The sequence below is a fragment of the Gigantopelta aegis genome, chromosome 10 (genome assembly GCF_016097555.1).
Source record: "Gigantopelta aegis isolate Gae_Host chromosome 10, Gae_host_genome, whole genome shotgun sequence".
Lineage (NCBI taxonomy): Eukaryota > Metazoa > Mollusca > Gastropoda > Neomphalida > Peltospiridae > Gigantopelta > Gigantopelta aegis.
In genome coordinates, this window is record NC_054708.1 from 28363550 (window position 1) to 28391468 (window position 27919).

The 27919-nt window shown below is 38.1% G+C and overlaps 1 protein-coding gene across 2 annotated transcripts in view; it reads left to right on the plus strand.

Moving 5' to 3' along the window:
• LOC121384814 (low-density lipoprotein receptor-related protein 2-like) overlaps positions 1 to 27919 on the plus strand; it is a 54967-nt gene that overhangs the window by 20772 nt on the left and 6276 nt on the right. For both annotated transcript variants that reach the window (XM_041515405.1, XM_041515406.1), the window contains exons 15-34: positions 896 to 1124; positions 3030 to 3120; positions 3432 to 3532; positions 5440 to 5652; positions 6666 to 6844; positions 8630 to 8755; positions 10048 to 10173; positions 11259 to 11366; positions 13570 to 13791; positions 14464 to 14589; positions 16388 to 16501; positions 17176 to 17325; positions 18047 to 18160; positions 18844 to 18963; positions 19420 to 19548; positions 20215 to 20369; positions 21210 to 21457; positions 24434 to 24625; positions 25568 to 25782; positions 27484 to 27600. In XM_041515405.1, the coding sequence (XP_041371339.1) occupies positions 896 to 1124; positions 3030 to 3120; positions 3432 to 3532; positions 5440 to 5652; positions 6666 to 6844; positions 8630 to 8755; positions 10048 to 10173; positions 11259 to 11366; positions 13570 to 13791; positions 14464 to 14589; positions 16388 to 16501; positions 17176 to 17325; positions 18047 to 18160; positions 18844 to 18963; positions 19420 to 19548; positions 20215 to 20369; positions 21210 to 21457; positions 24434 to 24625; positions 25568 to 25782; positions 27484 to 27600 (3075 nt within the window). The remainder of the gene's footprint in view (positions 1 to 895; positions 1125 to 3029; positions 3121 to 3431; positions 3533 to 5439; positions 5653 to 6665; positions 6845 to 8629; positions 8756 to 10047; positions 10174 to 11258; positions 11367 to 13569; positions 13792 to 14463; positions 14590 to 16387; positions 16502 to 17175; positions 17326 to 18046; positions 18161 to 18843; positions 18964 to 19419; positions 19549 to 20214; positions 20370 to 21209; positions 21458 to 24433; positions 24626 to 25567; positions 25783 to 27483; positions 27601 to 27919) is intronic.

The following is a 27919-nucleotide window of genomic DNA, read 5'->3' on the forward strand; positions in this document are numbered from 1 at the left end:
TGTATGTGCTGTCCTGTATGCATATAAAAGATCCCTTGTTGCTAATAGGAAAATAATGGGTTTCATCTTGGACTGTGTAAAAAAAATCACCAAATGTTTGACATCCAATAGCCGATGATTAATAAATCTGTGCTCTAATGATGGCATTAAATAAAAACATTGGTTTAAAAATAATGTGACTCAATCTTGTAAGGAATTTTGCTATGGCTCAGTCTTTCAAAAATGTTTGTATCTTGTACTTCAGTCTTCAATAAGGAATGATTGAACTATTTGAGGCACAAATGCATGCTGCTCTGACTACAGATTTTGGGTGGATCATAGCACTACAGATTTATTTGTTTAGGAAACAGATTGTCCATTTCCTGTGCAGGATTTGAATGTATATATTTTCTTCTGTAGCATTCATTAGTGCTCAAACCAGTCTACTATATATTTTGTAGCATTAGCATCAGTTAAGTGCAGAACTATACTGTTCCATACTTAGGCAAAAAGATGGTGATAATTTTCTTGTACTTTTCATTTCTGCACAGAACAACTTGCTAAAAGAGTAATATTTACCAAGACAGGAATAGATAGGTGTGGTAACAAAGTTGAGTAATTTTGTTTTTGCACTAAATGAGGAACTACTTGTCAAAATAGTATTGTAGAAACTACCATTTTCGCAGTCAGCTGGTATATTTTTTAGATTAGATTCAAAAATCCATTTCAGCTGGATATAGGAAATTTAACATAAATTCTAAAACTATATGATTTTGTTTTTAATTTCTAAAACAAATTTGTTTATGTGATTTCCAATTTTTTGTACTATGTGATTTCCAATTTTTTGTACTAAGCACTAAAAAAATGTAATACTTTTCTAAAACAGATAATTTTTGTTTGTAACATTTTATTTCAGGAAAAGAAGATGCCTCGTTTATCCTTGTTGCTCAGCAGAGCCGTATTTTGGAGTTTTCGCTGTCATATATTGGAAAGATGCCTTACAGAGAATTGCAGACGGACAGCATTGTCGGTGTCTTTGTGCTTGATTATAACCCGGTCTCACGGACAGTGGTCTACAGTGATGTGACAAGAAATGGACAGAAAACAATCTGCAGTTTTAAATATGACGACCCTCAGAATTCAAGGTAAGTGAATGAATTGATCTCTGGATGGGGAGGGGTGGGGTGGAGTGGGGAGGGATAGCAGAGGTCTACAGTGATGTGACAACAAATGGACAGAAAACAATCTGCAGTTTTAAATATGACAACCCTCAGAATTCAAGGTTAGTGAATTGATCTCGGGGGGGGGGGGGGGGGGGGGGGGACGATTTAATTCTCTAATCTCTGGCAACTTTGTGATTTTGCAGAGCTATGTAAAACGACTTGCAAGGAAGATTGTGATGTTGCTTAGGAGCACTTTGTGAATTATGCCCCTGATTTGGTTAAAGTCTAATATAGCTTAGAAGTAAAACATCATTTGCTACGGTTTTGTAAGAGTAGCCAATAGAAAACAAAAATTGAATATCTCTTCAGAAATCTGGATTTGTACACTACCCTTCAAAATATTCTATTCTTGTTTGATAAAATGTTTGCTGTGATCCTCTACTTCATGACCATGTAAAATTATTAGTGGCAGATTCAGCTTAGTCATTAGAGTGCTATCTTGAGTCCTTGGGCCGGTTGACTGAATGCCCTTAGTTGATCTATTCTGATTGTTTGTTTTTTAACCCATCCCAATCGGTGCTCAATGACTGGTATATATCAAAGGTGATTTTATCTGCTGTCCTATCAATAAAAGATATCTTGCTACTAATGAATATGCTTTTAGAAAATATGTAGTGGGTTTCCTGTATGTCACAATGACCAAATGTGTGACATCCAGCAGCCAATAATTAATAAATCAATGTGCTCTGGTGGTGTCATTAAATTAAACTATTATTAGCATTGAACTATTTTTTAAATTAACATTTTATGAATTTTCTTTCTTCTCCATGTCATTTTCATAACTGGTCTAGCCTTTGTGGTGTCAGCAGGTTTCTATGCTTGCACAAGATCAAATGTTAATCCACCAAATGGCTGTTTAAAGTTTGTTTGTTTTGTTTAATGACACCACTAGAGCACATTGATTTATTAATCATCAGCTGTTGGATGTCAAACAATTGGTAATGGTGACCTGGTCTTAGAGAGGAAACACACTACATTATTCCACTAGTAGCAAGGGATATTTTATATGCACTATTCCACAGACAGGATAGCACATACCACGGCTGTTTGATATATCGGTCGTGGTGCACTAGCTGGAACGAGAAATAACCCAATGGGCTACCCATGGGGATCGATCCCAAACCGACTGCACATCAAGCCAGGGTTCGTACGCGCCTGGAAAACCCTTGAAAACCCTTAAAAATAAACTAATGTATTCCAGTGCTTGAATACCCTTGAAAATCATCTTGCGGTCTGGAAAACCCTTGAAAATGATAATTTGATATCAAATAAAATATAAACGCCTAAAACGGAGGCTTTATTTACTTTATTTAACATGTAATTAAATTATTTGTTTCATTTCCGCGGCACAATCAAATGCCAATCGTCCGGCCAATCGATTTTTACCGGCTCAGTTGACGTGTGAATGTTTGTTGTTGTTTTTTATCTTGCGATGCGAGGATCACGCGGCCACGAGATCCAAGCGACAGCGTCGCCATATTGAAAAAGAAAGTTTGTCACTTTTTGCCGCTGGGTATTTAGCAAGTTCAGGGAGCGTGTCAAGTTAATGAATCTATTGTAAACCCACAAAGATGGTTGGCACTTGTGTGTTTAACGACCTGTGGAAACTCGGTACGGTCCTGGAATTTTTGTAAAGTTGACCTGGAAAGTGCTTGAAAAACCCTTGAATTTTGACTTCCTTTAAGTGTATGAACCCTGTCAAGCGACCGCTTTACCAGTGCACTATGTCCTGCCCCAGCTGCAGTTTAAAATGGTGAAAAACATTCTGATATACAGTTGTCTGGACTCTACAGACATTGCATACAAGTTCATTATGTTTTGTTCCAGGCAAGTTATTGTGGACAACAATATAGGCAGCATTCAGAGTCTAGCAGTGGACTGGGTGGCACACAATGTGTTTTGGACTGATGTCGAAAAGGTTTGTAAATCAACTGAAATAAATATAAAAAGCAATCATTTTTAAAGTTTTAAATTATTTTTTTATAGCAATTATAGCTTAATAAATATTTTAAATGAAACAAGTGCCTATAAAAGATTCCAGCTGCTAATGGAAAAAAGCAGGCGGCTTCTTATAACAATTTTTGTCAGAATTACCAAATGTTTGACATTCAAATGCCGAGGATAAATAAATCATTGTGCTCCAGTGATGCCATTAAACGGGGTTTTTTTTCTTCCAGTTTTGTTAAATTGATTATTAATTTAATAACCTTATGTTTTTCAACATTTCAGAAGACCATAGAGGTTGCTAAGCTTGATGGCTCTACTCGTATTGTGGTGGTGGATGTAAACCTAGATGGCCCACGTGGATTGGCTCTTGATCTCAAAAGAGGGTAGGTAACGAATATACAGTGATACTGACAGTTATTCTTAAGGTGCCATAAGATGTCCTATACCATAGTTTGGTCCAAATGTAGCAAGCACTACATAGTTTATCATATTATTATTTATTATCCACATAGTTCAAGATATTCAGGGAAATATAACCAGTATGACCCACGTGTGTCATAATGATTTCACATGCACAACGAATGACATAATTTTGTGAAGCGACATCATAACTTAGTGCAGCTTCCACAGTGTAAACACTTACCAAAATGACAACGTGTCAGGATTCATGTAATACAATAATCCTGACACTTGTTTCGTAAAATCAGTACAACACACAAGCTCGTATAATAATCTCTAAACAACTGAATGTAACCCATATGCTATGCGCAGAACAGTTTGGTATGGTGATGATTAAGTAATGTGCTCAAGTTAAGAAAAATAAGTTTGTTTTGTTATATTAAATTCTTTTGTGTTTTCTTTTTTTTCCACATGCTAAAGGGAGATAAAAATTACTGCTTTATCTAGTCTCAGGGGAGTAATGGGGAGCCAGAGTGATAGCTCCCCTTAAATGGCGAGGTCTGATGCAGGACATGGCCCAGTAGTACAGTGCTCGTCTGGTGCATGAATGATCTAGCATTGATTGTCATGGGTCCACAACTGGTGTAACAAAGGCTGTGGTATACAGAACTCATTACAATGATGATAAGTTGTTTAACGTGCCCATATACCACTTGGGTTTCGAACACTTAACTTACAATGACTGCATGTTTGTCCCCAGGTCACTAGGTCATTATGTCAGATTTGCTGTTATAACATGTTAGTCATGAGTTATCTCCCTTATAATAACAATGAACAATATACTGCCTAAATAATAATTAATACAATATATATGTATGATAGAAGACTGCATTGCAAGTATTAACAAAAGCAAATACATCTAATAAATGTTTTCAAAAAGAGCACTATTAAAGTCTCTTAATTTTGTAAATCACTGTCAAGTCATTTATTTGTTTAAAAATCTGTGATTGGTACATTGTACTTGCTTCTGTCCAGCATGTGATTCCAAGTCTCACATAGCTTTTCACAATTTGCCTAATTCTCAAAATTGTTCAAAATAGTTGTTTGATTTTTTTAGTCCCTTTTTGGTAATGGAGGGGCTTGCATACAAGTGCATACAAGAATCATCGTCATCATTTTTCTTCAGACTTTCAGAAGTATGTGAATCAGATGCTTCAACTTTGTTGCCAATATTGACATATTTATCAACATCCATTCGGTTGTTGAACCAACAGCAACTCAACCAATTGAATACTATCCATGCTGTTTATGTCACCAGCAATTTAGTATTGGTGTCAGTTTAACTTCAATCCAAGACTTGCGGACGAGACCTAGCTCAGTGGTAAAGCGCTCACATGATGCACGGTCAGTTTGGGATCGATTCCCGTGAGTGGGCCCATTGGGCTATTTCTTGCTCCAGCCAGTGCACCACAATTGGTACATCAAAGGCCATGGTATGTGCTATCCTGTCTATGGGATGGTGCATATAAAAGATTTAAAATGGGGGAGTATTATGCCATTGGTAATTTGTTACTAAAACCTTCATTATAAAAGCTATCTTTCTACCACCTCAGGTGTACTTTTTCTATCCCACATGACCGCATATGATGGAGACTATTAGTCTTGTGGGACGGAACATATAAAAGATCCCATGCTAACCATGAGTATCACATGGCATATGTGTAAGTGTGTTTCGTATTATCTGTGTCATTTTATGTCTGATACCATATAACTGTAAATAAAAATAATTGTTTGCAGTGTTGAATGAAAAAAAAAAAATATATATATATTCCTTTCATGTTAAATTTCTTCTTTTTTTAGAAATAACTTAATTACCTTTTTTCCCATTCAGATTGATTTACTTCAGTGACTGGGGAGATATTCCCATTATCGAGAGCTGTCACATGGACGGCACAAACTGCTACTCATTGGTGCAGAGCAGAATACGGCAGCCAAACTGCCTCACCTTGGACAGTCTGGGTCAGAATCTTTACTGGAGTGACAACTTCCTGGACGAGATATTTTCCATAGATATCAAGACCAAAGACAAAACCACACACTCCTTGTAAGTATCTGGTGCCTAATTCACAAAGGTATCTTAGGCTGTGCTAGACAACAAATCATCCTCTTTGTAAGTCTTTTACCATTGCACTTCGAGATAGCAAAGTTGCAAGAATTTAGTGAATTAGGCCCCTGGACTGTTAAATCTTAGCATTAAGGATGGTGACAGTCACTTTTCACACCTTCACACAATATTCTGGAAACGTAAATGTCACGAACCCGGTTTATTATTGTAAAGAGATGCAAAATGATGTCATTCAAATTCAAAATTAGCTATATTATTACCATGCATGCTTTGCCACATTAAAATAAAACTGGTCTCTTATCTGTTCAACTTTGTCTTGGTCTTGAATAAACACAACAGGGGCGTAGCGTGATCTGGATCTGGAGGGGGTGGTGGTTTGAATATAAAACCAAGTGGACCCTTTTTCTGTTTTGTTTGTGCGCCACCAGAAACTCCATATGTATAAACCTGTATGTGTTAGTTCTGAAAGCGGACCATTTGCTTCAGTTAAGTGGAGGTTGTTGTCCGAACCACCACCCCCACCCCCACCCCCCAGCCTATGCCCCTGCACAGGCATTTGTATGTCTGGAGGGGGGTGGACTTAGCTTTGTCAGTTGAGTGTTCGCTTGAGGTGCTTGTGTCACAGGATCGAACCACCTCGGTGGATACATTCAACTGATTGGGTTTTCTCGTTCCAACCAGTGCACCACAACTGGCCAAAGGCTGTCTGTGGGAAAGTGCATATAAAAGATCCCTTGAAAACTAATGGAAAAATGCAGCAGGTTTTCTCTCTTAAAGACTTTACCAAATGTTTGACATCCAATGTGCCCTAGTGGTGGTGTTAAACAAACTTCTTTTTTGGTCTGGAATAAACAGGCATTTGTGTGTCTGACAACTAAGTCTTGTCAACTCTTGTTTTGTCAACTCTTGTTTTCTGTGCCATTAAAATGTCTTCAGATTTTGAGTGATAAATTAAATAACTTGTGATTATGATGTTCATTTATTTTTACCAGCCACGTTGACGAGCCCGTCTCGCTGGTGGTGGACAGATCCCTGATCTACTGGACTGACTGGATGACAGACGCCATCCACATGACAAATGCCAGACAACACCAGAGTCAGAAGAACTTCCACAGCGGAATATCGGGGCTCACCGGCATGACCCTCATCAGAGACAGCAAGTTCGAACCAGGTCATTACATTTATTTATTCATTTCAACCTATTTTCGAGCTTCTATCCAATTAAGGCCTGTGGTAAAACATTCGCTTGATGTGCAGTTTGTTTGGGATCGATCCTCATCGGTGAACCCATTGGGCTAAATCTCGTTCCAGCCAGTGCACCACAACTGGTACATCAAAGGCCCTGGTATGTGCTAGCCTGTCTATGGGATGGTGCATATAAAAGATCCCTTGCTGCTAATTGAAGAGTAGCCTTTGAAGTGGTGACAGCAGATTTCCTCCCTCAATATCTGTGTGGTCTTTAACCATATGTCCAACGCCATATAACCGTAAATAAAATGTGTTGGGTGCATCATTAAATAAAAACATTTCCTTCCTTCCTTCCTTCCAATTACGGTTCAAGCATACTGTCGTGGGCACACACCTCACTATTTGTGCTTGTCTGTCCAGAAGAGTGGGTTAGTGGTTAGTGAGAGAGAAGAGTGTGGTGGTCTTAAAGCTACCCACTGAGTCCTTAAAATTTGCTCTGGGTGGGAGCCGGTACCGGGCTGTGAACCCAGTACCTACCAGCCTTATGTCCAATGGCTTGACTATGACACTACCAAGGCCAGTAGGTCATTACAGCTTCTTATCGTGCTTCCACTGTTAGTATTGATCAATTGTTCCCCATTCTTAGCTTCACAAACAAAAGCTGATAACACTACATTCAGCTGATATGTGGCAGCAGGTTTCCTCTCATTATCCAGGGTTTGAAACTTGCCAAAAAATATGGTGGCCCAAAAAATAATATTTCATGTTGGCAAATCATGGTACGTCAACCACGAGCAAGATTTTAATGTGCAATACAAATATTAATAGTTGTTCACATGTTATAGCTCTAAAGAAGATAATATTATTTGGTCGACTAATGCCATTATTTTTTCAATAGTTAAGTCGCCCAAATAGGTCATTGGTCACATTTGCTGACCTGACCACAAGCTGTTTCGAGCCGCCTTGATTATCTGTGTGGTGCTTAACATATGTTGGATGCCATATAACCTTAAATAAAAATGTTGAGTGTGTCATTAAATAAAACATTTCATTATTTCTTTCTTAGTTAATGTGAGTGCTCAGTGCCATTATAAAATGCTAGCTGGCTTTAGATCCGTTTTTGCACAAAACATTAAGGCGACACCACACTATACGAGTGCCTCATATAAGAATAGCCGATTGTGACAAAACAAGCATTATGATTTCATCCGTTGCTGTGCAGTTGGCTATTCTTGTATGAAGTGTTCATATCATAGAGCTTGGTGCATGTACAGACATTTCCTTTTGGTTTCCACGCTAATGCTGATGCATAGCTTCTGTACTCGACTTCAGTGGACTTTGAGTTTGGAGTTTTCCTTCTCCTAGAAGAGTTTCCTTACTAGGATTCTGAGCCTCTCCAGCCCAGTTTTGATTTTGGAGTTAGCTTCTCCTAGACAGTTGTCTTTCTTGACTCACGTCCTCTGTCTGTCCGGTTCATATTAGTCTAGTCTCTAACCTTTGACCAGTCCAGCTTGGGTGACCCTACCAGGAGCTGATGCTCCAGCTGGCATAGCTCTCCGAGTCATTGAGACATGCAAGCTACCTCACCACGTCAAGGAATGGACCATGAGATGGTATGAAGTATTCATATCATGTGGCTGCCATCTTTAGATGAATATGACAGCTAGGATGAGAACTGGACAAATTGTCAATGGGTTGTTCCAACAAAGTTTTATGTACTGAATACAGAATGTTAAGTTACTTTTTTTTTTTTTTTTTTTTTTTCTAGTTGAAAACGGTTGCAGTAATTCTAATGGTGGGTGCAGTCATATTTGTCTGGCGAAACCGAATGGGGAGAGAGCTTGTCAGTGTCCTTTATCTCTCAGTCTGGATGGCCATGGAAAGCTGTGTATGAGTAAGTAGAAGAAACACAATAGTCTCTGTAGTAATAGCAGGTTTCTTCTCTAATGCTCTGGCTATGCAGGAAGCCAATAATAATGTTGTCTCATGCTTAATAATTGTGTAGATCACATATATTAATTTGAAGTTAAAAGGAGTTATGTTGTTAGGTAACGGTATGTTATCAACGTTTGCCTTTTGATCTGCTCTGTTACGGGGGCAGGATTATCAGGGCACATTATTTTACGAGAATCGTTGTTCCATTCACGTGTCTGTTATGCAACACTAAAATCACAGGAACTACCAATCAGTTATGTGGTGAACAATTACATTCTAAAATTAAAACTACTCAGTACCATACATCAGTAATGAAAGTGAAAATCTGTTTTTGAACCACCAATGTAGCACAGAAACGTAGTTCAAGTGTTTTAGGATTAGGCAGGCCTAACTCATCGGTAACGAGAACTATATTCACATAACCAAACAATCGGTTACCTAAGTAAAACTCACATGAACTGACAACCAGTTACCTAAGATTTTAAAATATTGTCCCCAGAGGATTTATCTCAGACACTTGATTGCTCGCCTGAGATGTATGATAACAGGATTCAACCACCTCAGTGGATACATTCAACTCATTGGTTTTTTTTTCTCATCCTCGTTCTAATGAAAACATATAGTGGGTTTCCTTTGATGACAGAGTCGGAATTATTAAATGTTTGACATCCAATAGCCAGTGATTAATAAATCAATGTGCTCTACAGTGCTGCCATTAAACAAAACAAACTTAACTTTTTTTTTGCTCTACAATTTTATATTTTCTCAAAAACTAATAAATGGTTATCCTCAATGCATGCCATGAAAAATGGTTAATTAAAATTTTCAATTCTTTTAAATTTTCCTCCATCTTAAAATGAAGCTTGATAAATCATGGATTTTCTTTTATCATTAACACTTTTTTTCAGTCTTGCCTTGGTAAGTCAAAAAGTGATACATAGGTATCACTTTTCTGTGGGTGATGGTCGCTGAGACAGCATTGACATCAACTTCAATTTAGTTTCAACATGAAGTTTTTGTATTTATGTTTATTTTTACAAACTACAACTCCTTAGATCCAGTAAATTTGCTTTCTTTCTGTATCTGTTCACCTCAATGCATCTTTTAAAAAAAAAATGTTTTAAATTTAGTATTTATTAAAAAGTAAATTAATCCTAAACATCACTGAATCAGTTTATGGAATTCTTATATGCATCAATGCTAATTCAATTCCTTATAATTCTTGCAAATGCATTGTTATTTTTTGTTCAGACTCCACGCTTACCTGTGATGAAAATGAAGTGGCGTGTCACTCCTTGTCTAAGTGCATCACAGAGCATTTTGTATGTGACCAGCATAAAGACTGTCCTGACAACTCCGATGAAGCATACTGTCCAGGTGAGCTCAGACCACTTGGATTAACATAATAAAATCACCACCCCTAAATCCCTTCTGTCCCAGACCCAGTCATTGGTGAAGTCGAAGATTGTGTCCGAGAGAGACATGCTTGAACCGTAATTGAATATACGTTATCCAATGTTATCCAATCCAACAAAATACCATGTGTTGTAGTTGCCAGAGGTGGATCCATGGGGTGGGGAAGTAGGAGACCTGTCCCCCTAAATATATTCAAGTGCCTGCTTTTTCTTGTTTGTTTTTTCAATTTTAATTGGGTTGCTCTTTTCACAATTTGATCCATGTGCCATTTTCCTCTAAGATCCCCCCCCCCCACCCCCTCCCCCCTCAAAAAAAAAACACATCTTGCATCCAACCCCGGTTGAGGGTTAAGTAGACATTAAAAATACCTCTGGATTTTTCTAGTTGAATTACAGATTTTAGATCGCTTGAAAAGACGTCTATCCATATTGGTCCTGTATTCGTCTAACGGATTTCGCTGTGCTTCTGTCTGTCTGTGTGTCCCACAAATAATTTTCTGGACTATTTTTGCAGCTGAAATTTTGCATATATCTAGCTTTATTATGTACTGTTACAGATCAAGTTTGACTTTCATGTTGATTTACTCATTTTTTTATTTTTTATTATGGCCCTTTGAACTTTGGAGATACAAAAATGTGTTGGGTCAGGTAGAGGACATGTATTGCTTCAGCTGTACTTTTTACTTGATGATGTGGATGGTGCATATAAGAGATCCCTTGCTGCTAATCGAAAAGAGTAGCCCATGAAGTGGCGACAACGAGTTTCCTTTTTCAATATCTGTGGTCCTTAATCATATATGTCTGACGCCATATAATCATATATAAAATGTGTTGAGTGCGTCATTAAATAAAACAGGTCTTTCTTTCTTTCTTTTCCTTGATGAATGATAAGACCACTTTTTTAAAAACCCAACCGAGATTTCTGGAGTTTCTTTGATCCAAAGGAAATTTTATCTCTGATTAGTGTATTTCTTTGAAGACCTATCTTTCTCAATGCTTCATGAAAATATAATGATTTCATGTTGGGTTTTCTTTCTCTCGTTTCAGTGACCTGCCCCGATCAGTTCCTGTGTTCCAGTGGCCACTGTATTCCTCAGCGCTGGCAGTGTGATGGCGGGAAGGATTGTCCAGATGGAAGCGATGAGAAAAACTGCGGTCAGTTTTCAAATATAACTATAATGATCCATGCATGTGATCTATGCTTGTGCATGGTATTGGTTTCATATGCATCAGAGTGCATGGGATCTTGCTCCGTTGGTAGAGCTAGGTACATGTAGTGCTCAGCAGAGATGGTTGGGTCAAAGGATCAAACCACCTCAGTGGATTCATTCCCTGATTGGACTTTTCCTCATTCCAAACAGTGTCCCACAACTGGTATATCAAAGGGCATGGTATGTGCTGTCTGTCCTCTGTGCCATATATGTGCATATATCCTTAAAAAGAGCCCTTGATGCTAGTGGACAAATGTTGCAGGTCTGCTGGAAACTGTCAGACTGAGGATTAATTAATGAGCACTAGTGGTGTCAGTAAACTAAATAAACGTTTAACATTCACATGCAGCACGTGTAGATGTAAAAGGGACATTTGTTTTAGCTGCGATCAGTCACAGAATTGATCCTTGGTGGATTCATTGGATTATTTCCCAGGGGTGGATCCAGGGGAGGTGTAGAGGGTAATCAGGGCTAGCTCTGGCACTCGCCAAATTCGCCAGTTGCTATTTTTATTTGGCGCAAAAATTACACGTAATAATTGACATTTTGTTACAGAATATATCAGCATTTCCACTATTTTTGAAATTTTCATCACCAAGAGCTAGCCCTAGGTAATGCATTTCCCCCTTTTTGTCAACATCAAAAAACATAATATAAAAGCCTGTTCAAACATCTCTTATCATGTCTGCTTCCCTCCCTTTCACAAACCTTTGGATCTGTGCCTATTTCCAGTTCCAGCCTCAAGATGTCCCTCGATGCTAAAGGTAACCTGTTATCCAGATCAATTATTAAAATTACCAGTTCATTGGACACTAACATACACATGTAGCTACTGACAGAACAGTATGATTGGCTGTTTAATAAACCTACTACACATAACAATGGTTATATTGAGGCTGTGGTATGTACTGTCCTGTTGATTGGAAAGGGGAAAGGATCTAGCTCAGTTTCCCAGAAGTGCTCGTGTCATAGGATCAAATCGCCTCGGTGGACCCATTCTGATATTTTTTTCCTGTCCCAACCAATGCCTCATGATTGGTATATCAAAGGCCATGGTATGTGCTGTCCTGTTTGTGAAAAAGTGCATATAAAAAATACCTTGCTGCTAATGGGGGGAAATATAGCAGGTTTCTTCTAAGACTCAAAGATCGATCCCTGTCGGTGGACCCATTGGGCTATTTCTCGTTCTAGCCAGTGCACCACGACTGATATATCAAAGGCTGTGGTATGTACTACCCTGTCTGTGGGATGGTGCATATAAAGGAACCCTTGCTGCTAATGAAAAGAGTAGCCCATGAAGTGGTGACAAGTGGGTTTCCTTTCTCAATATCTGTGTGGTCCTTAACCATGTCTGACGCCATATAACCATAAATAAAATGTGTTGAGTGTGTCATTAAATAAAACATTTCTTTCTTCTTTTTTTTTCCTCTAAGACTACGTTTAAAAAATCACCTAATGTTTGACATCCAATAGCCAATGATTATTAAATCAATGTACTATAGTTATACAAAACAAACTTTCACTTTTATTGATTGGAAAATTTTATGTAATGGACCCAGTTCTGCTCTATGTAGTAGCAGCTGATGTGATGGGACCTTGTTAGACACAACACAGTATTTAGAGATTACTCAACGAACTACTCAGCAATACTGTTTTATCTTGCATGAGTGAATTGATCAACATCAGTTCACTCATGCAAGATTAATAGTATTGCTGAGTAGAGTGTTGGGTATTCTATTTATTACCCATTATCAATCTTTATTATTTTATGGAAGATTTGCAAATGATACTGTTGTTGAAAACAAGTTCGCAAGTTGAGAACAAGAGGCAGCATTGCATCATAGCTATGACCCACATATCGCTGATGACGTAAGTTAGTTGTTGACATGATTGCCACCATGGAAACTATTCTTACACATAATTAACACCTATATTGAAGCACTGATTATGTCAAAACATATCTTTGGAAAGAAATGTTTTTTTCTTTCCTCAGTGAAAGATAATTTTTGTTCCTCCACTTCTCTCTGCCCATATGGGTAATAATAATTATTCATTGGTGTTGTTAAATATGAGTTTACTTTCTTGTTTTAAACATTTCTTTTCAATCCATTTAAAACGATTGTTTGGTTTTTTTTTGCTTTTTACAGCTCTTGTGACATGCTTGTCCACGGAGTTCCACTGTGACAACCAGTGTTTGTCGCATGACCGGGTGTGTGACGGTATTCCCCACTGTGACGATGGGTCGGACGAGAGGGACTGCCCGTGCGATGACCGCGAGTTCCAGTGTGATGACGGTCGGTGTATCTCCACAACCTGGGTGTGTGACGGAACACCTGACTGCGAAAGAGAGGAGGATGAAGACAACTGCAGTGAGTGTTATGGACATTTTAACAAACCATTTTTAGCTCTAGCCGATGCACTATGACTGGTATATCAAAGGCTGTGGTATGTGCTATCCTGTCTATGGGATGGTGCATATAAAAGATCCCTTGCTGCTAATCGAAAAGAGTAGCCCATGAAGTGGTGACAGCGGGTTTCCTCTCAATATCTGTGTGGTCCTTAACTATATGTCTGACGTCATATAACCATAAATAAAATGTGTTTTGAGTGCCTTGTTAAATAAAACATTTCCTTGCTTGATGTTAAAATTTAGCAATTAGATCAATTTCTCACAAACAATAAGTCGAAGTCAGTGAAACATGGTATATATACTCAACAACAAAAGTTTAGCAAATATTTTATGACATCTAAATTTGCCATGGTTGAATAAACTTAAAAGAAAACCTGTTGTGTTCAGGCAAAGGTTGATGAGTTTATGTTGTTTGTAAATGGTAAACATTTCAGATGTAAATACTAATTAATAAAAATAGGTTAATTTATAAATGTTATGCCATTTCTTTTAACATTAGCTAAACTTTTGTTGTTGAGTATATAGTTGCACCTGTGTATGTTCATCCCAATGCACTGCTAATGTTTATGGTAGGTGAAACATTTAACAACTCCGAATTCTTGTGTAATTTACTTGTTTTATTTTGTTTCAGCCGTGTCGTTGTGTACAGCCTCTCAGTTCTCCTGTGACTGGACCCACTGCATTGACCAGCTGTTTGTGTGTGACGGAACTCCCGACTGTATTGATGGGTCTGATGAAGAGCAAGACAACTGTACAGGTACATTGTAGTCACAGTTAATTTCAGCCATCATGGGACGGGATTTGGCTCAGTCTGTTGTGACTGGACCCACTGCATTGACCAGCTGTTTGTGTGTGACGGAACTCCCGACTGTATTGATGGGTCTGATGAAGAGCAAGACAACTGTACAGGTACATTGTAGTCACAGTTAATTTCAGCCATCATGGGACGGGATTTGGCTCAGTCTGTTGTGACTGGACCCACTGCATTGACCAGCTGTTTGTGTGTGACGGAACTCCCGACTGTATTGATGGGTCTGATGAAGAGCAAGATAACTGTACAGGTACATTGTAGTCACAGTTAATTTCAGCCATCATGGGACGGGGACCGGCCTCGGTGGCGTCGTGGCAGGCCATCGGTCTACAGGCTGGTAGGTACTGGGTTCGGATCCCAGTCGAGGCATGGGATTTTTAATCCAGATACCGACTCCAAACCCTGAGTGAGTGCTCCGCAAGGCTCAATGGGTAGGTGTAAACCACTTGCACCGACCAGTGATCCATAACTGGTTCAACAAAGGCCATGGTTTGTGTTATCCTGCCTGTGGGAAGCGCAAATAAAAGATCCCTTGCTGCCTGTCGTAAAAAGAGTAGCCTATGTGGCGACAGCGGGTTTCCTCTAAAAACAGTGTCAGAATGACCATATGTTTGACGTCCAATAGCCGATGATAAGATAAAAAATCAATGTGCTCTAGCGGCGTCGTTAAATAAAACAAACTTTACTTTCATGGGACGGGATTTGGCTCAGTCTGTTGAGTGCTCACCTGAGGTGCTTGTGTCGCATGATCGTACTACCTCAGTGGATCCATTCCACTGATTAGGTTTTATTCATTTCATCCAGTGCACCACAACTGGTCAAAAGGCCGTGGTAAGTGCTTTCCGGTCTGTGGGAAAGTGCATTAATTACAGCGTTATAGTGGCTATAACATTTTTATTAATATCAGCAGGCCCATGGATTTTTGTATGTACCTTTGCCTGCCTGGGAGAAACATACCTCTTTCTCCCAGGATATTGGTTTAATAAACAAACACACCCACTAAACCTGGCCGGAGTACACCCATTTTACACAAAAAGCACTACTTTTGCATGGGCCGGAATTACACAAACAAGTCTTCAATGTCAACAAATTACACATGTTTACAAACTACATGCTCTCCTCTGTCAACTTCAGTCAAATAGATGCCTCTTCAAAGCTGTCTGCCATGAAATAATCTGTCAAACAGCGGACAAATTTCCGGATTTTGGACAACCAAATGGGAAGATAACTCTGATCTGTGGTCAGTTTGTTATCAAGTAAACCTATTATAAACTAACATAACCCTGTTGTGCAATTCTTTTTGTGTTCAATATATAATTCACAAACATGACAATAATAATATAAAACAAAATTCTGTTTTATTTGGATAAACCGTCAACCGTCGTTATCTTAATGAAGATGTTTAGAACAGTTTAGAACAGTTTAAACAGTTTCTCACAGTTCTCACAGTTTCTCACAGTTTAAACAGTTTTTAAGTTTCTCAGTTTCTCACAGTTTTAAATAGTTTTAAACAGTTTCTCACAGTTTAAACAGTTTCTCACAGTTTAAACAGTTTCTCACAAACTGTAAGTCCTATAGGTCAATGAAACTTGGTTTATAGTTGCACTTTAGGATGTTCATTACAGTACACCACATTTGTTTTATGACCGGCAAGACATTTAATTCGATTTTCAATTCTCTAAATATAAATTTATAAATTTAGCTAATTAAATGTTTTAATAAACAACTGTTTGTTTTTCCTCAGTGAAGTGTTCTGGCCAGTTCCGATGTAACAATGGTGTCTGCCTTGACATGATGTCTGTGTGTAATGGATTCTTTGACTGCTATTCTGGAGAAGATGAGCTTCTCAACTGTCCCTGTAAGATTTAATATTCATGCAGTTTGTGAAATGATCATTATGATGACCATGCCCTAACGAAAAGTCAGTTGGAAAGACATTGGAAAGAAATGTCCATGTATGGCTTCCTGTTATACTTCATCACAATTCAGTCAGTATAAATATGGTATTGGATGCCATAGACTGATGTAAATGATATTGGAATGATTTTAGTTAAAGTCAGGTTAAGTATTTATAAATTGAAAATGATAACAAGTTTCTACAATTACATAGACAAAAACAAAATAGTTCTGTAAATTTGGTTTTAAAAATTGGTCTCTATGATTTTCAGTTTGTAGTGACCATAACATGTCATATATTTTACTATTATATTGTCTTTAAAAAATCCATTAGGCCATTATAAAATATAGCCTAGATTTTCATGTTGCCCACCCTGAGAATAAAGGTCTGCCCCCATTCCACCTCCCTTCCACCATGTTTTGCTCTACATGCAGTATGTTTTGTTAAAAAAATATGTAATAAAAAACAAATTTTTAACCCCACCCCATCTTCAAAACAATTAGGATAAAAAAATCTGGCATTCAATTTCTAATGGCCTTAGATAAACAAGTATCCATTTTTTCAAACTTATTTTGTTTGTTTGGCTAGTTGGGAAAATTATTGCTTTATTAATTATTACAAAACATTTTTTTCAGCCACATTGCGAGTGAACTGTTCTGATGATGAATTTCAGTGTGAATCGGGAGAATGCATTTCCAAACTGTTCATCTGCGACCATTCCCCAGACTGTTTTGATGGATCCGATGAGAAACGATCTCTTTGTGACAAACCAGAGGATGACTTGAGTAATTAACACATATTTTAATTATCAGGAATATGTGATGTAGGGATATCTATAGTATTGCGATCTTCTTAAGGATAGACTTAGTTTTTTTTTGTTGTATCAAAACAAATAACATTGTGTATTTGACTAACCAACTAACAACTAACCTACTGTCCTGGACAGACAACTCAGATAGCTGAGGTGCGTGCCCAGGACAGCGTGCTTGAACCGTAATTGTATATAAACACAAAAATAAGTCGAAATAAAATGTGTATTTGACAAACAATGGATGTTGTTAATTGGCTACAACCATGCTATTGTGTGGGTCTTTTACATACACTTGTAAGACCTCACCATTTAAGGAGAATATTCTCTCTCTCTGTCTCTGTCTCTGTCTCTCTCTCTCTGTCTCTGTCTCTGTCTGTCTGTCTCTGTCTTGTTAATTCCCTGAAACAAGTAATTTTTAGCATCGAGGTCTGACTCATGGAACACACCAGCAGGCTTTTTGACATAAAGGTCACTAAAATCCACTTTGTTTAAAAACAAGGTCGGAATCCACTTCACGTTCTATTTCCCAGACTAAGATCATTGCCTCGTAAGTAAGATGGTCACCACAAAAACAAATTGCACCCACGTGTACCACATTTAGTAGGACCCTACACACCTTTCTATAACAACAATAGCTGGTACATCGATACTGCAGGAATTTACCAGTCTTAAGTATTTAAAAATGGTATTTTCAGTGAGGCTGTGTGACGGCGGATTTTTCTGTGAGAGTGGCCAGTGTCTCGACTCCTACATGGTGTGTGATGGGGAACAGGACTGCGCTGATGGCTCTGATGAAACAACATGGTGTGGTAAGCTGTTATTCAAATGGAAGTCATTTCATAACACAGAAGAAGGCAAGACGTAGCCCAGTGGTAAAGCACTCGCCTGATGCATGGTGTCGGTCTGGGATCGATCCTAGTCGGTGGATCTATTAGGCTATTTCTCGATCCAGCCAGTGCACCACAACTGGTGTATTAAAGGCTGTGGTATGTGTTGTCCTGTCTTTGGGATGGTGCATGTAAAAGACTGCTTGCTACTAATGGAAAAAATGTATCAACTGGTGTATTAAAGGCTGTGGTATGTGTTGTCCTGTCTTTGGGATGGTGCATGTAAAAGACTGCTTGCTACTAATGGACAAATTTTATCGGGTTTACTCGACTAAAAAATCAAACTGTTTGACATCCAATAGCTGATGACTAATGTGCTTTAGTGGTGTCGTTAAACAAAACAAACTATGTAGATCTTATTAAAATATTTATTCAAAAGAATATAACACCAGTTACATGTGAATCAAAAGAAATAGTAATTGCAAAATATATATACTTGTACAGAATATTATAATAGATTAGATTTAGCAAGTAACCATTATTTTAACATCATAGTGACTTGTAATGAAATTGTAAAATTTTATGGAATCCAGAGGACAACTAATTCATTTGATTCTTTGATTATATATGTATTTGAAAAAGAAAATGTATGTTTTGTTTTGAAGGGAAAACGTGTGAAGCTGACAGTAATCCATGCAGTCAGAACTGTACGATGACCACCAAGGGACCCATCTGCTCCTGTTGGCAAGGATACGAACTTGCTGATGATGAAAAGTCATGTTTTGGTTTGTGTATCTTTTAAAAAAACAAAATTCTTTAAATCAGCTCAGTTGTTCAAAGTGAATGTCTATTTTTTGTCATTATTGAAGTTAGGTACACTTCAGCTGATTACAAAACATGAATGATATCAGAAACCGACATCTGCTAAATTGTTCCTAAGAATAACAATACTTATATGCTGTTCCCTTGTATTATGTTAATGTGGGGTGTTTTTTTAATGAAAACTGATTTGTTTAGAAATCTATTTCCGAGATATGACATGCTTCATGGCAGGAATTTGATCAAATACTGAAGAAAAAAAATGAAAATATGTGTATGTTTTGGTTGATTTCACATCTTTGTGAAAACAAATTTGGTAGAATATTCATGTAGTGTTAATAAATTTGAAACATGTTGGTTTGAAAAAGACTGTCTCTGGATTTTATCTTGTAGATATTCTAATGTTTTTGTTTTTGTTTCAGATCTGGACGAATGTCTTCGCCATGAGTCAAACTGTAGTCAGATGTGTGTCAATCGTAAAGGTGGATTTGCCTGTACTTGTGGTCACGGATACAAACTACATTCAGATGGCCACATTTGCAAGGCTATAGGTTATTAAACACTTTTTACACTGTATACCATCAAATCAAATCCCATAAATGTAAATATAAGTAACATATAGCTAACACTGTTACACACATTTCAGTCAACATATACATGTATATCGATGAACATCTTTAACTACTCGGGGTGGGATTTAGCTCCATTGGTTGAGCTCTCGCTTGAGGTGCTTGCATTGCAGGATTGACCCATCTCGATGAATCAATTTAACTGGGGGTTTTCTCATTCCAACCAGTGCACCATAACTGGTCAAAGGCCGTGGTTTGTGCTTTCCTGTCTGTGGGAAAGTGCATATAAAACATTATTTGCTGCATTAGGAAACATGTAGTGGGTTTCCTTTGGTGACAACGAGTCAGACATTTTAATGTCAATTACTTTTAGCAGAGACTAGATTTAGCTTATCTGAGGTGCATGCATTGTAGGATAGAATCACCTCAGTGGACTCAATCTGTGCCCTATATAAGTCCATGATATGTGCTGTCCTGTCTGTGGGGAAAACGCATATAACGGATTCCTAGCTGCTAATGGAAAAATAAGATGACAACATAATCAGCTTCCTTTGTAATAAAACTACATGTACAGTCTTCAAAAGTGATCTTAACCGACAATAATCAGTACATTTGTTTTATAAAGAGGTTTTTGTACTTTTGATTTAGGGCCAAGACCATATCTTCTTGTTGGGCAGCTTCAAGGTGTTCGCAAGATTGGCTTCATGCACAAGTATGAAAGCAGCCTGATCAGCACAAACACTACCCCTTACTATATTGACATCAACATGGCTGACGACACACTTTACTGGACATCTCTGAAGGTAAAGGGTTTTAGATTTTGTTTAGAAAATGCTGAATAAATATTAAAGAGACTTGTTCAGAGTTTACTGCTTTGGTGATTTGTTCCAGATTCAGGTGTCAGAACCCCTCCTGCACAAGCAAATGTTCTTTCCCTAAATATGGTTTCCAAAGAAGCATGATAACCTGTTTTACATTATAAATGTCCCTTTGATGTAATGATATAATTTTTATGTTTATCGAAGATTGTAAACTGATGGTGAGTGTGTTCTGTGTTATGATTGATTAATTTACATTCTTTTTCTGAGATCAAATCAAAATAACACCCGGAAAGCTAATGACTTCACTTTCTAACAGGCCAGTTGACGCTTCAAGGGTCTACAGTTAGATTGTAGCCAGGTATTTTTTTAAAGAAATACCAAATATACAGTTAATTCCATAGAAAAATTATTCAGTTTACAATGGAGTTTTTAGAATTGTGTGTTATTGTCTATTTGATGCCCGCAAATGTTTCATTCGGTCAAAAAATTACATTTGCAGTATCAAATAGACAATATAACCCCTTTAAATCTAAAAACTCCATATGTCCTAAATAACATTCAGTTTTTTAGTAACAATGTCCAATCAAAGTAAAGTAAATCAGGGTGTAAAACTGTGGAAAGTTTGTAATTATATCAATATCTGTAGTCTAGAACTGTTAAATGTTTAGCTTTTGCTTCAAGAATAAAATTTGACAAGCAAAGCTTGCTTCCCATTCCACAAAATTTCTTTTCAAGTCTTGAAGCTTTTTGGTTCAGTCCCTAGCTATGGCTTCAACAAACCGATAACAACGTTCGACTGTCATTGTCATGTGAATATTACAGATGGAGGGCGATCTCATTGAAGGCTATGTGTACAGAACTCGGAACGACACCACGGAGCAGATAGTGAGCATCTCTGGGGAGATACTGGGCCTCGCCCTGGACTGGGTGACCAACAACTTGTACTACACCCACGACCACAACAACGAAGGCTTCATCACGGTGTGCAGCATGTACAACGGCAAGTGTAAAGTCCTGCTGAGTCAGCATGACTGGAAACCAACAAGCATCACACTCCACGCTTTGAAAGGGTTGGTTTTGGATGTACTTTTCATGTTCTGCCATCATCTGTTTTGGTGTATTTAATAAAAATGGTCTGTGAGATGGTGCATATAAAAGATCCCTTGCTGCTAATCTGAAAAAGTAGCTCATGAAGTGGCGACATCGAGTTTCCTCTCTCAATATCTGTGTGGTCCTTAACCATACATGTATGTCCGATGCCATATAACCGTAATTAAATGTGTTGAGTGCACCATTAAATAGATCATTTCCTTCCTTCCTTAATAAAAATGATAATGTGATATATTGTGTAAAATTTACATATTTTGTTTGCAAGAAGATGGGTAGTTGATGTTTTTGTTTTTTTTAACCAATGGACAGTTAATTAATTTACTTTTTTATCACTAAATTGGGACCAATTTCATAGAACCTAATTTTTCATAAACAGTACAAATCATATTGTTTCATGGGTTCATCTTTACTTAATGATCTTTCTTGTATTATGTCATGATTTTTCTGTGTAAAATGGATGCCAGACATGTAAACTTTAGGGACAGGATTTATGAAGCCTGTTTGTTTTAATTAAGCAATGTAAATGTATATATACTACTCAAAAGAATTTAAGGGACAGACGATATTTTCGACATTATTTTCTGAATGTCAGTTATATTAGCTAGACCATAATGTCACACATGGTATTGTTCCATTTTGACGAAAGTGGGTCTAAGCAACCCATAAATGAATTAAAATCTACTGTCATTGACACTGTCGACTAGTTCTAATGGCGAAAACATGCTTACATTTGCACGTAAATTAGGGCGAAAGCGAAAGGTCTGCTAAGTGCCCATAACTTGCTTTTTCACAAAGCACTTCATTTGCACGCTTTGCACGTGTATTCCATGTTCCCAGTTCACCAATATGGCTCTATGTCAACGCACAACCACTGCACGCCGATTACGTGACAATCTGCGGACTGCGACTGGAACTCGAGTGTCTGATCAAACCATACGCAATCGTCTGAGAGCCAATAATCTACGCTGCCGTCACCAGGCTGTTTGACCACCACTCCTACCATGTCACAGAACGGCCAGACGTCACTGGTGCACGCTTCATCTGCGGTGGCAACGTGTTCAGTGGGGTCGAGTGATGTTCACTGATGAGTCCAGGTTTAGTCTCCAGTTCAACGACGGTCGGGTTCGTGTCTACAGACGTCCTGGGGAGCGCTTCGCTGACGTTAACGTTAGACAACGTCACCGGTTCGGTGGTGGCAGCATCATGGTGTGGGGTGGCATCTCTATCCACCACAGGACCCCCCTCTATGTGGTGGATGGCAATCTGAATGGAATCCGCTATCTGAATGAGATTATCCGGCCGTTGGTTCTCCCAGGCCTTCAGCAGATTGGCGGCGGGGCAGTTCTGCAGGATGACAATGCCAGACCCCACCGCGCCAGGGTGGTAACGGACTTTCTCAGACAACAAGGTATCGCCAGGATGGATTGGCCAGCATATTCGCCTGACTTGGCCCCAATAGAGAACGCCTGGGACGAATTAGGCAGGAGAGTTCGGGATAACCATGCCCCTCCGGCCAACCTTCATGATCTGGGTCAACTTCTTATGGCAGAGTGGCAGGCCATTCCCCAAGAGTTCTTCAGACGTCTGATCAACAGCATGAGGCAACGATGTGTCGAGTGTATTCGCGCCAGGGGTGGATTCACACACTATTAAATGAATGTTCTAATGTGTAAAATCCATGTTTGACAACCTTCAACTATGACAGCATGTCATGTGACTTTCTTGTATACAGTGACGTATTTGTGGTTTTTTGTAAATATGGAACAATAAATAAAAAATTTGGTGTAGTTTACATCATCAATCTAATACACTCTGAAACTTATTTGGTTATAAATTTTTGACCCTTAAATTCTTTTGAGTAGTATATATAGTTGTACATATGTAGTCTAAAACAGGCTTAGTAAATTCGGCTGAAGACGTTTTGTGAAATGAACTTCAGGATGACAAAAAAACATAGAATGTTGTACTATAATTAATAAATTTCAGCAAAAATGATTGCAAGCAATGTGTAACTTAGCTATAAAATGGTTAAATAGCTGAAAATACATCAGTACTTTTTAGAATATATTTGTTACAATTGATTTTAATACCAAATCTCACCATGAAAATGGGAGCATGACAGCTCAGTGGTAAAACGCTCGCTTGATGCATGCTCAGTCTGGGATCGATCCCAATCAGTGGGTTCATTGGGCTATTTCTCATACCAGCCAGGGCACCACGACTGGTGTGTATAAAAAGGTCATGGTATGTGCTGCCCTGTCTGTGGGATGGTGCATATAAAAAATGCCTTGCTACTAATTGAAAAAATGTAGCAGGTTTTCTTTCTGAGACTGTCAAAAATACCAAATATTTGACATCCATTCGCCAATGATTAATAAATCAGTGTGCTCTAATGGTATCATTAAACAAAACAGTTTTTTTTTTTTTCACTTTTACGATGGGGTGTTATATGTCTCTAATCCTCTTCCGCTAAATGATTCATATTTTTTATTCCTGACTTTATATACAACCATATCATCCTTGGCATTGTTTGGACATCATCATGAGGCAAGTAAAAATATCTACCGATGTTTCAAGCATTCTGTAGTATATGTTTTATGTTAACAATAACATAAAATGGGGCTTCGTAAATTTGGCTCGATGTTTCGATGACCAGAATTGAACAGTAAAAGAGCTGCAAGTGAGCTCAGTGGCAGATCCAGAAAATCCATCTTGGGGGAAGCCCCAGTGACATGAGGTGGAATGCCAATGGAACTTTGGGGGAGGTTTAGAGGGGATCATAAAAAAAAAAAAAATTAATATATAATAAAATTATAACTGTCTAAAAATTTTGGAGGGTTCGGGCCCCTGGCCTCCCCTGCCAGATCTGCCTCTGGAGCTGAATATACATCAGTAATTCTTAGCATATACCCATTTAGTTTTTCTGTTTTTGGTAGTTATTTGTTCTGGATTGACAAAACGCTGCACATCGAGCGGAGCGAGATGGACGGCCATGACGGTCAGTTCATCGTCATGTCCTCTCTGTACGACCCTGTGGGACTGACCATTGACCTCGTCATGGACAGAATATACTGGGCAGACAGGTTTAAGAGTTCTGTGGAAACTGCAACTATTGATGGACGAGAAAGGTACGTTTTCAGGCCTATTGAAATGATTTGAGAAGTGAGGAGGCGATAAAGCTATTTGTCACAAGCAGTTTATTTATAATGGAGGGAAAAAATATTTTGTGCCTCTAGTGGGAGGAGGATACATGCCTTGACTGGGAGTCCGATGGCTTAACCACAGCGCCACCGAGGCCGGTGGACTGAGTTTGAAGTGAATTAAATAACATTTTATCCTGAAGCTGGTGTAACGGCATCTTGAAATCACCATTATGATATTAAACGTACATCAATTAATATTGAAGCATTTTGGCTGTTTGATGGCAGTGATATCAATATAAAAGTGTAGCTACTCTTTATATATTTACTTTTGTTAAGCTCCCAACAACGTTTTGTGCTGGGATGATGTAACATTTTAGTTTTGATTCACTATTGGTTCATGGACAAAAGTTTTAACTGAGAAAACAATGGTATTAATTGCATTGTAATTTTGTTATAAGAATTATAATCAGTATTTATTTGTTTTATTTTTAAACTTGGTTTTATGCTTATATCTAAGGTTCAAGCATGCTGTGTTTGATACAAAGTACATGTATGGACATCATAGCTATCTAAGACCACCCGTCAGGACAATAGGTTAATGGTTGGTTTGTGGTGGTTAATGAGAGAGAAGACACTAGTGACCTTACACCTACCCACTGAGTCATTATCTACCAGCCTGAAGTCGGATGGTTTAACCACTACACACCACTAAAACCGATAACCTTGTTTGACACCCATTAGCTGATCTGTATTTTGTGTTGGGGTGGTGTTAAAGGATTTGATTCATTGATTCATTGATTCACTCCATTCATTCACTCATTCACTCAGTCAGTCACTCACTCATTCATTCATTTATTACTAAAGCTGATAACCAATGTTGGATGCAACTTGGAATTAATATTTTATCTCTGTGTGTCTCTCTTCCAGATATACTGTTGTTCGGAATGTTCTACACAACCCTTTTTCCATCGATCTGTTTGAAAACAAACTGTTTGTGACTGAGCCCAATTTGATCGTAGAACTGAACAGCAAACCCAGTAAACAAGAGACGTACATCGTCCAGGAGATATTCCGACCATTCAGCATCAAGGTGCACCACCCTGTCAGACAGCCTCTCCAGGACATGCACATCAACTACACAGGTTGAGTAACTCAATGTAGAGAGGTGCACTTCATCTTCCAGTAAGGGGGGTGGGACGTAGCTCAGTGGTACTGTGCTTGCTTGATGCATTATCAGTCTAGGATCGATCCCCGTCGATGGGCCCATTGGGCTATTTCTCGTTCCAGCCAGTGCACCACGACTGGCATATCAAAGGCTGTGGTATGTGCTATCCTATGTGCTATCCTATCTGTGGGTTGGTGCATATAAAAGATCCTTTGCTGCTAACCAGAAAGAGTATCCCATGAAGTGGTGACAGCGGATTTCCTCTCAATATCTGTGTGGTCCTTCACCATACATCAGTCGCCATATAACCGAAAATAAAATGTATTGTGTCATTAAATAAAACACTTCCTTCCTTCATCTTCCAGTATTTCTTGTTCATACCAGTGTAACACACTGGTATATCAAAGGCTGTGGTATGTGCTATCCTGTCTGTGGGATGGTGCATATAAAAGATCCCTTGCTAGTAATGGAAAAATACAGCGGGTTACCTCTCCAAGACAATACACCAGAATTTCCAAATGTTTGACATCCAATAGGAAATAAATTATTTGTCATCCTGGTAACTTGTTTACTCTCTGTAGATGATAGTTTTTTGTATCCCTAGCAGGTGGTTTTGGATGTATATTTATTATATATCTCTTCAATCTTACTATAGTGATAAAGACATTTTTAAAATATGTGATAAAGTTGTCTTGTATCATAATATGTGCAATCTGGACCGAAACTTGTAAAAGGGGAATTCCCTTTTTATTTTTACTGGAGTCGTCTCCTTTTTATTACTGATGTCATGTCTGATTTACAAATTACGTCACATTGTATTTGAAACATTACACAAGATTGCCACAGAGTACGATTCTTAACATTAAGTAAATCCAGGAAAAGAGGATTGATTAATCGATTTAACAAAGTGTTGTAATGACGTTAAATTAAAAACCGTTGTTGTAAAACATAAAAGAAGGTATGTAATAAATACAGAACTTCACATACGTTGTTTTCGCTTCCTATTTATTGCACTCGTTTTTTTTTTTGTGAAAGAACATACGACTCTACCACTACGCGGTCTCATGGTATATATTCCTAAGCAAAATAAACGAGTGCAATAAATAGGAAGTGAAAACAACATATGATAAGTTCTGTATACGTACTGTATATGCTTGGCTTTGATCAGGTGTATCTGTAGGGTTTTTTGAACGAGGGGCAGGACATGTTGGCACATAATAAAGTATATATATATGACATCAAATGTAAATGTAACATACACCAACAAATATTTGTTCCAAAAGCAGATCAAAGGAGTGGTGGGGGAGGGTTAGTTGTTATTCTACCACTGAGTACTATATGATGGCCCTGTCTTTAAGTGGTGATAGGATCGAACTACCATGGTGGATTCATTCCATGATTGGCTTTTTTATATCACATCCAAAGGCCATATTGCATACTGTCATGTTATAGGAAAGTTCATATGAAAGATCTCTTGTTGCTAACAGGAAAAATGTAGTGTTGTCTCAGACGACTGTTATTATAATTACTAATGTTTAACACTTTTAATAGCCAGTGGTTAATAAATCAATGTACACTTGTGGTGTTTTTGAAACAAACCTTTTGAATGGTGATAAAAAAAAAAAATGGAATTCCACAATGATACTAAAATACAAATGTTTATTTTTAATGCTTTCAGTGAGCAATCCTTGCAAGAAACTGAAGTGTGATTTCATTTGCGTCATCTTACCTGGAGGTCAAGGTTGCTGTATTGGGCTTAATGAGTCATCAAACAATGTCAAAGGTCGTTGTAAAGGTAAAGTAGCCCATTGTTCATGCCAGTCAGTTCTTTATGACTGGTTCATACGATAGTTGGAATGGATCCAGTTTTGATTTTGTTCCTGTGAAGCAACATTCTTTGATATCCTTTAGATCTTATTGTCAGTCTAGGTTACATTCATTGGAGTCAGTGAAATTGTCACCTCTTAATCAATGACTTAATTTTTATCTGTTAATTCTAATGGAACAGTAAGATTGCACCTTTATTTGCTATAAAAGGGAAGTCGCCTAGCTCGGTTGGTCAGGCCCTTTATAAGGGCCCTATGGGCAACCTAGGGAGACACCACAGCATTGTA